Raw genomic sequence first — 14,300 nt, forward strand, 5'->3', positions numbered from 1 at the left:
TGTTCCAGTCAAACTACAATCACAATACCTTTTAGTCTCAGACCCGTTCTGTAAGCTCAATCTTGAGACTCCAGAGAGGGAAATGCAGTATTTTGTGGAGCCAAAAAGACCATAACACCGGATTCAATTTCACAGCCCAGTCATGGCATGCAAAAAGGTCATGGTTCACACTTGAGAATTTGGATTTCACTGTTGTTTTTTCAATCTGGGAAACCATTTATCATGTCCTCAGTTTCTGACTAAAGGCCGTGACACACAAACATTATTTGTCAATAGTACCAAGCATGTTTGCATTTAGTTTAGTTCTTCTGTCATAAAGGTAGACTGCTCTTACTTTTACAAAAAACCTACTTCTTTACCTCCCTCCTCTTCCCATCCCCCCTTTCTTTCTCCCTTTATCCTACACTTGTAATTATTCCTTTTTTCGTCTGGGTTGCTGACAAAGTCAAGCAGGAGGAATTTGACTTCATGTGTTTGTTGTTAGCGCGGCCAAGCTGTTTTTATATCTAATGGTTAGACTCTGGGATGTTGGGTTTGTGTTTCTGTATTTTCCACCCTGAATGTTTACAGCATTTCTGAGTGATTGTGCAGGATCTGAGTTTTTTTCTGTGTTTCATTCTGGACTGCACCAAGTATTTGCATAGTTTTGAGAGAATAGTATCATGCCGTGAGGTGACTGTTGTTCTTTGTGAATTCACTACGGCTACTGGTGATCGATGTTGATATCTTGATAAACACTGCGGTGTTGCGTGCATCTCAGATGTGAGTGCGGTATACGTCAGTGCTACAAATCAGATCATTAGTATCATGAGCTGAGTCAAAGCTGATGGTGAAACCAGAAGAGTCTAGAGCATCAGATGGAAAGATGTTGGTGGAACAGTGGTGGAGCCAGACAGATCCTACAGTGAGGTGATGAAGCTCAACCACTTATAAAGAGTGAAGTGTTGCAGAATATCCGTCAAATGTAAATTCATATCCTGTCCAAAAAGTCTCTTCTTGCAGGTTTGAGGTACAGTATAAGTTTGTTGGCAGACAGATAAGCGAAAGCAAATTATTGCATGTGAAGCAGATAGAGAAAAAGATGTTACACAAAAAGAAAACACTTTTTGGACAACCAGGTGATAAAAAGAAGACGTTTTAGGATTCCATCAATAGACCCCCAACACCCCTGAATTACCTTAAGGCCTTCATTTGTCAATAAAGGGTTCTGTGGAGCCTATCCCAGTATATAAATTGGGCGAGAGGAAGGGTTCACTCATGGACAGGTTGGCAATGCATCACAGACAACCATTCACACCTACAGACAATCTCACGGATTAATCACACCTGCATGTCTTTCGACTGCGGGAGACAACTATTTAATAAAAAAACAGTTTTGAAATTGATCCATTTGACATGAGTCACTGGGCAGGTTACAGCAGATTTAATTTGCAGCTCTGTCGATCAACAGCACTCTTTGCACGATGGTACAATTTAATTTGAGCATAAATTACTGAGATAAGGTTTCAAAAAGCACAATCCTGCAGGCTGCGGATGCACAGTGTGTGAGCATGTATGTTTTGCGTGCAAAGGATTGGTAGTGTTGGACTGGTGACATGATTAGGGTGCATGAACGAATAAATGACTGAATGAATGAAAGTGAATTATCACAAAGTCGTTCACATGGACACACGCATTTCACACATTCTCTGCTGGAGTCCTCAGTGACGTTGACCCCCAATGAGATGACCCAGAATTCCACTCTGCATCCTGTCTGATGTTTGCTTTGATCCTTTGTCCCTACACAAATCTGTCAAATCCCATTCTAGACGGTCAAAGGTGTGGAAACAACACTCTTTCATGATTTCATGTTTTTTTTTCTGACGGTGTGTTTCCTTTTCATCTGCCTGCTGTGTCGTCTGATGGACAGAGTCGGGGTTAACTCCCAGCGCAGGCCGGTATCAAATGTATGACTAATGCAAGTAAGATGGATGTCAAGTTTCTGCCGATGTTTGACCCTAATTGCAGGCTGAATTTTCCAAAAGTGGAAAATGAGTGGCTCTCCTGGTACTGCCAGAAATCCTCCATCCTGCTCTCCATCCTGTTTATTATTACCAACTGTTGTTTGCACAGTCATGTAGGACTTTGAGGGTCTGCAACTTTTCATAAACTGTGGTGCTTTGGCTTCAGGAGCTGTTGCACTCTGAGGGTTGATGCTCTGAGAAGGCTCAGAGCTCAATCCATGCTTTTTAGAAAGAGATCCCTGCACTTCTTTTTGGATTTGAACAAACTTTGAAGAGCTAGCCTTTAAAATACTTTCACATCTTCTCTCCCACTCAGATCGGCTAAAATGACTCATTCCCAGCAAGTGAATTATTCAGAAACTGCACGTCACTCATCAGGGTGAAAAGAGGGAGAGTGATCTCACTGTGTAGTTAAGTCTCTTTCCCTCCACTGTGCTCCAGCACCTCAGGGACTTTGACTTGCTCAAACTCAAAACAGCCTGCTTCTACTCAGCAACAATGTGAGGCCAAAGGACCGAGGATAAATGGAACTGGAAAATATTTTAACATTAATGGTTTTTGTCTTTTTTTCGGTGTTTCGGTCCAAAGAAAATATTTGGCCAAGACCCTCTGAGCTATCTGACGCTGCATCCAAAACAAATGTACAAATGAGATATGAGGAAAAGATTTTAGTGATTAGGTGTAGTAGGAAATATGACTGTTTGGTATTTTGTTCATAAAGCCACTCTAAATCATCCCAAAGGACTTGCAAATTGTTGGTAAAGGGCTTTGTGCCGTGGTATGTGTGTGTTGGCCTGCCTAACACACAGTCTGTAAGATGTGTGTGTTAGTTTGAGTGCGTGAGAGACTTTGGTCATATCAAAATAAAATAAAAGCTCCTTCGAAACATCAACTTTTTTTGCAACACGCCTTTGTTTAGAATCAAAACACACACATAAGTCTTAGTCTTGTCTCTCATATGGCATCATACACTGCACAGTGTCTGCATGATGAGACTAAACTGTGAATGTCCTCCTATGTCATATGAAAATAAACAGCACATCACACTAGACGTGCCATTGAATTGTTTTCAAATGTTTTCATTTGCTTATTTCTGTTTCTACTCAGAGTTTGATGAAATATGCTGTTGAGTTGCGTCATGGGCCAAAGAACCATTGATTGGATTTTTCTATTCCCTTTAAATTTTCCCAAAGGGCCTCATAGAAGACCAGTCTAGTACATATTGACCATATAATTACTTAAATAACTTCTGACCGGAAAAAGAGTGGAGAAAGAGTGAAAAGCTCAAACAACTAGTGAAAACTCTCCACACCTAAGACAGTAGTAATGTTGAAGGACAACATGGACATAAACCTCCTGAGAGCACTGACAGACAGAAGCACAATAGGTTCCTGCTGACAGACAGGAGGGCAGAGTGTGTGCTCGATCTTTCACTGTGCACACAACACATTTAATTTCAAACCTTAACTCAACACTTTGACATAAGGTGAAACAGGTAACCTTGAATCATGCCGGGTTATAAAGAGATTTAAGGAGAGTATAATCAGCATATATAGTTGGTCATCTTGGATGGGAGTGACAAAGGTTTGTGGACCTGTGAGACAGCAGCGCTGCCGGTTAGAACAATGCTTTGGCCTTTTGGCATTGCTAGTAAGGATAGCAATGCTGGTCTGTCGGTCGGTCCACCACTTTGATCCAGATTGAAATATCTCAACAACTAACGGATTGACTGACATGAAATGTTGTACATGTCCTCTGACTTTTCCTCTAGCTCCACCATGAAGTTGACATTGTGGGTTTTAAATGAAATGTCTTGACAATTGTTGGATGGATTGCCGTGAGATTTGGTACAGACAATCATGTGCCTATCAGGATGAATTATAATAACTTTGGCATCAGCTATAGGCTACTGTTTGGTACTAATGTTAGCATGCTAACACGCTAAACCAAGATTGTGAACATGGCAAACGTACCTGCTTAGCATCAGCATGTTAGCATTAGCATTTTGAACATGTTAGCATGTTGATGTTAGCAGTCGGGTATAAAAGGCTGGATAAAGGTTATCTAATAATAAAGAACAAAAAGACAGTATCTGTTTACCAGCCAAAGATCCTGCAGTGTGCTCACGATTTTGTGATTGTGTAGCAGCTAAATTCATGATTCTTGTCACACTCGGAATTTGCTCAAAGTGCTCGTTAGCAGAAGGTTTGAAGTGCTGACACCGCTCAGATAAATCAACTACATAAATTATGAAGTTGTGAGTCAGTCATACTCCTTTTGGCTTGGCTTGTTTCTCTCTATCGAGTCTCTATTTCACATTCCATGCAAGCATGGGCAACGTTGCTAAATGATGGCAGGAAGATGTGGAGTGAGCACAGTCTTCATCAATGTGCTGCTCTTACGTATCATCGTGTGGAGGAAATTAAACCCAGGCTGAAAGACATGTGTGTTAGCTTTAGAAATGTCTTCTAGTACCATCTTTTATTTAGGCGTACGTTTCTATACGGTGCCAAGTTTCACTTTTGGCCATGTTTCACATGATTTTTTCCACTATTCCACATCTAAACAGCGCTTGAATCTTTCAGCACTCTAAGTTGTGATCCATGCAATTTCTCTCCTATTATTTTGAATCGGTCTCTTGTTCCTGGTTTAACCGCATAATTGTTACTCTGTCTACTGTCTCCTGAATGAGGTTGACCATCAGCTCTCTGGTCTCCTCCATCGCAAACGCTCCAGAGAGCCAAACCACAAGCCTCAATTACCCAGTATTCCTCGGAGACGAGAGGGGCCTCATGTAGCAGACTATGAAATTAACATTCATGACAAACCTTGCAAGCCACAAAACTATTTCATGAGAGCAACAGTTGCAGGATTTCACCGTTAAGAAAAGTATCACTGCTATTGTATTATTATTATAACTTTTCTTGCTGGTTTCTTGTTTCTGACAAAGGATGTGAGTAACTTTAAAAAAACTATCATGATACTATTCTGCCTACAAAGCCAAAACTATATTTAGTCAGTTATTTTGTCACATAAAATGTTTATGATGCCATTTAAATATATTTTCAAAGAAAACAACATGCTAAATGTGCAGTTACAGAGATTAAAATCTCTTGGACCCGAGCGAGCCCCATGTGGGGTACAGAGCGAGATTTTTATTCGAAGAGAGCGTCGTAGAAATCAAAGAAATTAAAAACGTATTTTATCGAAAAAAGTCTCCTTAATTTAATCATGTTAACCATTTTACACACTGCAAACACCATTATAAACTATTCTACTAACTAACTAAGAAGATCCGCCACAATATCATGCATTTTACACCAGAGCCGGCAAGCCAACAACTCAGAGAATGCCTCGTAAACCGGAACAATTGCTTCCCCCTTAGCATATCACACAGCTAACTGGACTAGCATTTCACACAGAGTTCAACGGTAGCGTCCAAAGTACTCTCCGCCAAAGCGTTCAGGAGTTACAGCCAACAAGCCACAGAAAGCACAACTCCCACACTGCGAAATATTATAACTGTATCATACCTTGAGTCGGTTTTCAGGTCCAAAAAGGGGAAATTCCGAATTATTCCGTACAGGTAATATGTTCGTCTGCTAAGTGTGTACGTCTGGAACTTAAAATGGTGTTTCTCCGTTCATCTGAGCCAAAATGGTGGTCAGAATGCCGGCGGCGAATCATACAGGGGGCTTGGGGCTTGGGGGCTGACCGTGGCACGGTTTTGGAGTTTTATTGGCTGAAAATTCTGCCAATCACAAATAAGCACCCGGATCTAACGAGTGGTCACATGACAAGTTTCGCCCGGCAGAGCCTGAGCAAGGGCTTCAGACAAACAGACAGAGACGAGGAAAATGCATCCAGGAGAGATATGAGAGGTCAAAATGGGTCAAAATGGGTCATAATGATGCCAGAATTATGCCAAACAGCTCTGTTATGATAGATTGTACAATATGAGTGATAATCAAAGTGAAATATAGTGAAATATATATTTATAAAGTATATAAAAGTACAATGGAACAGCTGCAAATTCTGGTTCGAAAATGAGAATTTGGCATGTTTCTTTTTAGATAAACACCTATAACTGGGGTTTGCTTCACTTTATTTACACCAAATCTTTTTGTGGGGCACCTGCACCCTTTGTGCTATGAATTGGGAATGTTTTTAGGCTAGCCAGGACCTCATTTAATAAATTACAGTGCTTTTTCTTCAGACAAACCTGGGAATTTCCCCTGTTTGCTGTGTTCAGTCTTCAGCTACTATTAACCAGAAACATATACACAATATTTACTCATCTCATCAAATCTCACAATCCCTAGTGTTATTCAAGCATCAACATTTTTTAAATAGACCTTGTAGTTACAGAATTGTAGTCTCTTTTGTATGGGTTACAATTTTCGAGAAGAGGCCTAAAAAAAGGCTTAGGGTGAGTCACTGGGCTCCCCCCCTGCTGCTCAGAGCTGTGTTGTATATTCAAAGTTTATTAATATGCGTGTCCAACTTGTACCAAATTCGATAAAGCACTCCCAGCAATACACACACACACACACACACACACACACACACACACACACACACACACACACACACTCATAGAGATGATTCCTTGCTTTATAATTAGATACATTTTGGCAAACTAATATCTTGGTAATTTAGTGGCATTCACGATTTGGTGTGACATTTTTAAACCACATATGTTTGATATAATATATGTTCGATCATTTATTTATTTTTTATTTATTCATTAGATTAGTTCAAAGGTAATAATTAACAGTAAGTGAAAAGCTAAAAGGACACATTGTTTGTTTATGATTTCCCCTTATTCCTTAAAGTCTATGTAAATTAAAAACATGTATATGGTATTATTGCATAAAGACAGACATGCCATCCTATCTAGGTATATGTCAGGACAGTATTGGTTGCATTATTAAAATAATACATATGCTTAATATCATTGTGTTCCAGAAATAAGAAGCCCTATGACTACATGTTTTGGTATAGCATAGTGTTAAACATGTATGTGACATGAAATATAAGCTTACAAAATGTCTTTTTTACAAACAAATGGACTCAGACAGATTCTTAATGCATAGACAGGTATTTTAATGTATGTTTCACTTACAAATCGGTTTTAAGCACAAGTCACTGGCTTTCACACTGAGCAGTAGTCACTTTTCAACAACCCATGATGCATTGCATCTGCGTATACAGTAGGTACTGTAGCCCCAAACAGCATTTCTTAAAAGGCAACATATTAATGGTACAAATCCTCGTACAACAAATCTTATCACGTTGGTCTTTCATTACAAGCGGTTAATGAGCGATCAAAGGAGAAATCTTAACACAAATCAGTGGATTATTCTTTGAAACTAATTTTTGGTTCAGGGTTTGTTGAGAAACATTTTAATTTCAGTACTCTTGGGATTGAGTGTGCTGAACCAAAAGGAGCTGAAGCATGTACATTTTTATAATCGATAAAATTAATAATCATTAGTAGGCAAATTATAGGAGCCAAATCGCACTGCTGGAAATTAATGACAGTGTTTGTGGCTATATGTCAAAATGAGCAGAGTTGTTTTTATTATGAAGGAGATAAATTGTGATATTGTCAGTCTGCCAACTTTGATAAGACTGCAGACAACAACCACATCCATGACTCAGCTTTCCTGTGCTGGTTTGGGTTTTCCTCTGTCACAGTAATTTATGAAGTACAAACAATTCACACTGAACATCCCAGAGGAGTAAATCACTCTTTATATGCTTTACAGTTCAGAGTCACCAGTTACATTACCGTCCAAATACATGACAACGTCTATCCAATAGTAATGCAGGAGAAAGCAAGAACTTTTTTTAAGCAGCACATTGAACTTGTTTTGACCTTTTGAAGCATTAATACAACTCTTGTTGCTCTTTACTCATCTGCATGACAAACTTTTGAGGATAATTCTGAACTTGTTAAAAGTGTAAAACTTCTGACAAAAATATGTCCTTTTCAAAGCACTCATCTCATGGCAACTGTTACATCTGTACTAGTAGTGTACTCACTCATTCATTGCTGATCATGGTATTGACAAGTTCAAGCCACATCATGCAAATCACATCGGTACCAAATGTCTATAGCATCAGAGAGAGAATGAAACCGTTCAAATGAAACTGAGATCCTGTCAAGGACGGGACGGAGCGATCAGAGGATAGATGAAGCTCATGTTGGTGGAAGATCTCAGCAGGACAGTCCCTCAGTTCCTGACTGTATCAGGCCCCAAAATAAAGAACAGAGGATTCGAACAAATGTACATTTAGCTCCTCTACAACTGATACCCAACACCATTTTCCTCTGAACAAATTAAATTGTAAAAGAGCCAACACTGCTATAAGTTTGTCTATGCAAGTTTAAAAAAAAAAGAGTAGGATGAATAAAATGAATACAGAGTACGTACTCTTCATGCACATACAAACATAAAAAACACAGATGATGGACAGTAAAGATGAAGTCATTCTGATGCATATTCACATTCTTTAATCTAGGTATCCTTTCTAAACAGGCTGCATGTAGAGGAAATGGGCCGGTAAAAGAATGTAAGAAGAGGGGGATGGTACAATTACAGTGACAGATGCATATTCAATTTTGGTTGCAGTTTTTGTTTCGACTTTTAGCTTTCACACAACCTACTTAATCCTTCAAAGTCAGCCTAGTCTTGAGTATGACTAAGCACACTGATCACTTTTGGAAATACAATTTATTTTGCACAAAATGTACCGTAGGATTTGTACTGACATATATGAAGACCGTACTTTCATCTGCATCATTAAGGGAGTTGGCAAAATATAACTATTTCCGAAAAACATCTATTTAAGGGATAAAAAAAAAGAAGCTTGCCATAAAGATTTTGACAATATGATTGTTTCATATTGATGTTATTTTCCCTTAGACTATAATGGCAGTGTACAGTATGTACGCAGGCCTGCCATCTGAGATTACAATACTCAAATTTGAGACAAAAAGTATAAATTCAATTTCAAAGCATAAAATGTGATACATACAAAAGTCTGTGCTTCAAGAAACAAAGACAAAGAATTTCAGACGCCACCCAAAATTAAACTCATCATCCTAAAGGCACCTTAGAGAAAGATATATCCCTGTGCGAGTGGTTAAAGGGGTTCTGGGTCAAGAAAAGAGAAGGGAGAAGCCTTTGCCTTTAAAAAATCCGAACTGCTGCATGGAAACACTACATTGCCTCAAGAAAGGCTCCAGTAGATAGATGGATTTTTCATTGCATAAACTATTCTGTACTGATTGTCTAAAAGCACGACTTAAAAGACATAGAATGCAGAAGATTTGACTCAATTTCATTTCAAATACTGCAACATAGCAAAATGCTCTATGCTTTTCCTCCTTAAACAACTTTGCACACAACACTCCATCATTTGCATTGTACTGCGATACTGCATTTCTGCAACAAGATATATTTCTAAGATAGCAAAACATGCGAGGGGGGAACTCTCTCCTGATCATGCAGATATTGTCTCTGGGTTTGCACTCCACAGCAGGAGGTTAAAAAGACAACAGAGAAATATATAAAACAATAAAACAAACAAAGAGACAAGTTGAACCAAAAATCATGAGTAAAAACACTGTCCAACAAGCTCTGCTTCTGCAAAAACAATCCCCCTGACATGCTTCTTCCAATGTATCTTCTCCCCATTTCATTTTATCCCAAACTACCAGCCCAGTCTGTAAAAGTATTCCTTTGGTGCATTATTATCCTCAAGTCTCCCTACTCCTCCTCCTTTAATCCCATTTCAGGTCTTCCCTCTCAGGCTGGACAGGCTTGCCCCCCCTGCAGGCGTAAGGTTGGAATTACGCTGTATTTCTAACCAGATAAGGGGGGGGGAGATGGTGTCACCAGTTCCACCGAGGGGGTTCAAATTGGAAAGTCGCTGGGATTGATCAGGCAAGTAAGTGGAGCAGGTGCAGGGATCACACCCTGCTGGTCGGGTGGCAGCGAAAGGTGCAGTTGGACCTGGGGTCAGCTCCGCCATCGACGTTCTGGGAGCACCCTCCCTCGCAAGCTTCTGAGAGAGAAAAAGGACGTACTCAGTTCTGTCCCTGTTTTTTCTTTAATCTAATAAATATGTTATACTAGAAATGATAACAGCTGCAGTGAAACATTTCCCCCGGTGAATGGCTACAGTGAATCGTTGCTTATTTCATGCTGTAGTTACAGCGTGTGTGAGATACAAAATTAACCAACGGCAATGTAGCAGCACTAGTAACTAAACCACAGATGGTACCTGCATCTTCCTCTGGCTCGTTACTGGTGCCCAGCTGGAGACGCCTCATGTGACGGACCACTGCTGTGGCGTTGAACGCTTGCTGCAGTGGAACAAACGCAAAGGCAATATAAGCCAGAAAACCATAACATCTCATTCATCTGCACCTGAAAGGTGACCAACTCTAAACCTCACAGCAGTCTAAAGCAGTGGTTCCTGACATGTTCTGCTTAATCATGGTTCAAGGTTAATTTACTGTCATTGTACAAAAAAGGGTTACGCAACAAAATGCAGTTGTAGTCCCTTTATATAATGTATCGCTACCAGACGGCAGGAGGTTAACAGGCTGTGGCTGGAGAAGGTTGTATTTTTGAATATCTTTTGAGCTCTTCGCTCAGTAGATGTTCTAGGCGGAAGCAACTCCTCTCAACAGGGTGCATGTCTGTGAGCTGGGAGCAGTCCATTTAAAGAAGGATTTTTACCTTCTCAGAATGTTTCATATCAGTGCAGTGCCCGTTTGGCTGACTGCTTGAAGCTTTCTCGAGAACCGCTCAGCCAAACATGTTCACACTTAAAACTGCACTTCCTCCGTTCCTCAGCAACACACCCACCAAGTGTGAAGTCAATCGAATGATCACTTACGACAGACATACATACAGAGACTACTTCCATTTTAGTTAGATTAGTAGTTTTCAGAGGACGCGAGAGTTCAACAGTACAGTATCTGACTAGAAACAAGAGAAGGTTAAAAAAAAAGCTTTAAAACATTAACTACAATCAAGGGAAGCAAAACTTTTCTTATTTCCCACACTGGTAATCATCTCAAGACTTCATGGATTTATCTTGCACCCCTTGAGGGGGCCTTGACCTCCAGGTTTGAAACCACTGCCCATGAGATTTGTTGCAGTCCCAAATCTTTAATGTGTCTAGTAATTCAAACACGTCACATTCCCAAAAGGTACAATTAAAAAGGAGTTATTCTTAAAGTTCAGACCAAGACCACGCTTTTTATTGTAGCTAAACTATATACTCTCAACGTAAAAGATCACATGGCATGAATCACGCAAAGATAAACTGGAAGTCTGACTTACCTTCCACTTGCTCTTAGCAAAATTCTTCTTGATCTGAGCACTGACAGACTCGTGGATGTTCTTGTCCAAAGCAGTGTCCTCAGCAATCCTGACAAGCAGATAGTTAAGGAAACATAAGAGTGTGTGTGCTGTAGATAGTAGTCACATGTACAGCCACAGTCATAATCAGAATTTTGTAAGCACTAGGTGCTACATGATATTCTCAACTGGGTTAGTTAAAACAAGTAAATCACTGAAGCTTGAGTATCAAGGTTTTAACTAGACGACAGAATGAGTGCATCATGATAGAGGAGTCTAGGACCAGTACCAGGGGTGCTCCAGAGCCTGATCACAGGTGTATCGTGTGTTGGGGTCTTTCTGCATCAGGTGGACTATAAAGTCTTTCGCTAAAAAGAAGTACAAAAGGTTAAAATGTTAATATTACAAAGGTCACCAGTTACATTGATGTAACAATATTCCAGTGCTGTAAACAGGAGAACACAAATATTGAGGTAATTCCAATGTGCCAGAAAAATTGGCTGCGGCATCGATTGTATAATTTGTTCTAAATGTTGAAGCGATCCTTGCCCAAAGCAGGGAAACGGATTTTGGGAGGAGTTCAAGAGCCGGGGACTGGGGGGGGGGGGGGGGGGATAAACATGGGGTTATTGCCTTGGCCTGTGGGCTAAACACCTGTGAGGTGGGAGGCAGGGATTGGAGAACATATTTACTAACTTATAAAACTTGAGACATCATTCTTTCTATAGGAGAAAGAGCTTAGCTGGCTCTGGAAACACACTCTTGGATAAGAGGTGATCTCTGTCGTGTACTTGGCCGCCTCGCTCAGGGTGAGATGCGTCAGGTTGGTAAGTGGATACTAACAAGTTCTGGCAGCCCACTTCTTTTTCCTGCTGGATGAGAAGGTCTGTGTGTTGCAAAGAGGAAAATTCCACTGTTGTTTGCACATCAATGTGCCAAACAGCTGCTCAGAGTATTTAGTCTATTTAAAGTAGACGGTGCAGGAGAGGACTTTGTTTAAGAATGGTTTAGATTAATGCTTTTTACAGTATAGGATTGAATCCTATTCCAGTGTTTATCAAGGGAATATTGCAAACGGAGAAAACTTTGGCAAAGATAATCGTACTAGAAAGGATTTCGGCTTAACCTCGTCCCTCAATTTACATTTGAATTCAGCTGAAGTGATTATCATTTTGTTGCATGTAAAATTAGGTTTATATATTTTTCTGACATTTTTGTATTCTATGTCATTATCAGGGATGTTTTCATGACTGGAAGCTGCATTAAAGAACGCCAGGTTGTTGAGTGTTTCCAGGACATGTGTGGACTTTTAAAGTCTACGTTCTAACACACACTTCGTGAGTGAAAGAAAGGCATCACTGGTATAAGCAACAGAATCCCTCTATGTGATAAGGAGTTCAGCAAGGAGGGAGGATGATGGTTTTAGGCCACTTCTCAAATAGATCAAGAGGAATTCAGAATGCTTGGGCACTAGGAAGGGAAAAGACAATGCAAGGGCAGTTTCCAAGCTGACCTGAGGTCAGGGAAATCTTTGAAAAAAAAATGTTCTTGCTGCTTTAATAATAGTGTTTCCCTGGTGTTCGATGCTAGATTATGCACCTCGATTACGCTTCTAATGAGGTCTACACATCACAACATGAAAAATGTAGATCATGCCTTTATGAGGACTGAAGAAAAATAGCTTAATAAGAGCTGTACCTGACTCAGAGATATCATCCCAGTAAGGAGAATCAAACTCGTATTCTGCCTTCAGGATCTGTTCAAACAGTTTGGCGTCATTCTCATCGTAGAACGGAGGGTAACCACACAACCTGAGACACACAGTACAGCACAGATGTCATATTTTCTACTAGGAGCATCCCAGGAGGTTAAAATAACTATAAAATAAGTTATAAAAGCAGTCAGCATGGAGATGACTGCATCAATGACAATACATGTATCCATGCTGTGTCGGGCTGGATTCCTGTCAGAAAGTGTACTCACAGAATATAGGATATAACACCAATAGACCAGCAGTCCACTGCTTTACTGTAGGGTTTCTGAGCCAACACTTCAGGGGCTGAAAGAACAAAACAAGGTAATAGATGTACATGAAGATAGATCTTTAATGAAGTTTGACACGTGTTAAGCATGTCAACTTTATAAGTTATTCATTTTGTAGTTTGGCCTGTGAGTAAAGTGTGACTGTGGTTGCAAAAGTAATTTATAAAATTAGACTGATTTTTTTTTTTTACTGGGCTAAAATGATTCATTATAGTTATTATCTGTATGAGCTTCCGATAAGCTGTCGATGGTGTTTTATGAAAGATTTTGCATCACGGTACCAGTTAGATAGTGTCATTGGGCTAATATTGCATGACACACTGTTCCCTGCCTTGTACACCTGATTTATTGTAAGTAGATGTTCAAGATATCTCTGACGTCTTTACCAACATATCCAGGTGTTCCACAAGCTGTCGACATCACACTGCCAGAGCCCTCAATTTTAGACAGACCGAAGTCACTGATCATGATCTTGGAGTCTTCTGCCATGCTGTAGTACAGCAGATTCTCTGGCTGCGACGAGGAGGGACAAAAAACAGAAAGTTGATGAGAGTGCCATCACACAAATCATGCAAACTCTCTCTGGTATCTCTGGACTGACCTTGAGGTCCCGGTGCACAATGCCCATGTCGTGGAGGTATTTGACGGCATCTAGAATCTGCTGAATGAGCTTACTGGCATCTTTCTCCGTGTAGAAGCCCTTCTCTATGATACGATCAAAGAGTTCCCCGCCAGACACCCTGGACAAAAAGAGAGAGAGAGAGATTAATTCATTGAAGCAAAAGGAAGCTTGTGGAATATATTGTAACGGTATGGAGACAACAACCACACAATCAGACTGGACTGGAAATAATGGAAGGAGCCCAGCGAT

The 14,300-nt window shown here is 40.1% G+C and overlaps 2 protein-coding genes across 2 annotated transcripts in view; both read right to left on the reverse strand.

Annotated features, from left to right (window-relative positions):
• LOC306715864 (WD repeat-containing protein on Y chromosome-like) overlaps positions 1–8,810 on the reverse strand; it is a gene marked incomplete at both ends in the record, with an annotated part of 27,536 nt that extends 18,726 nt beyond the window's left edge. The window contains 2 exons of the mRNA XM_079186342.1: positions 5,537–5,605; positions 8,799–8,810. Coding sequence (XP_079042468.1) covers positions 5,537–5,605; positions 8,799–8,810 — 81 coding nt within the window. The remainder of the gene's footprint in view (positions 1–5,536; positions 5,606–8,798) is intronic.
• camk1b (calcium/calmodulin-dependent protein kinase Ib) overlaps positions 7,095–14,300 on the reverse strand; it is a 33,949-nt gene continuing 26,743 nt past the window's right edge. Inside the window, exons 5-12 of the mRNA XM_079186498.1 lie at positions 14,031–14,169; positions 13,816–13,942; positions 13,370–13,445; positions 13,085–13,197; positions 11,676–11,754; positions 11,369–11,456; positions 10,299–10,380; positions 7,095–10,079 (exon numbers count right to left, since the gene is read on the reverse strand). Of these exons, the coding sequence (XP_079042624.1) occupies positions 9,985–10,079; positions 10,299–10,380; positions 11,369–11,456; positions 11,676–11,754; positions 13,085–13,197; positions 13,370–13,445; positions 13,816–13,942; positions 14,031–14,169 (799 nt within the window). The 3' untranslated portion in view covers positions 7,095–9,984. The remainder of the gene's footprint in view (positions 10,080–10,298; positions 10,381–11,368; positions 11,457–11,675; positions 11,755–13,084; positions 13,198–13,369; positions 13,446–13,815; positions 13,943–14,030; positions 14,170–14,300) is intronic.

The sequence above is a fragment of the Pholis gunnellus genome (genome assembly GCF_910591455.1).
Source record: "Pholis gunnellus genome assembly, chromosome: 3".
Taxonomy (NCBI): domain Eukaryota; kingdom Metazoa; phylum Chordata; class Actinopteri; order Perciformes; family Pholidae; genus Pholis; species Pholis gunnellus.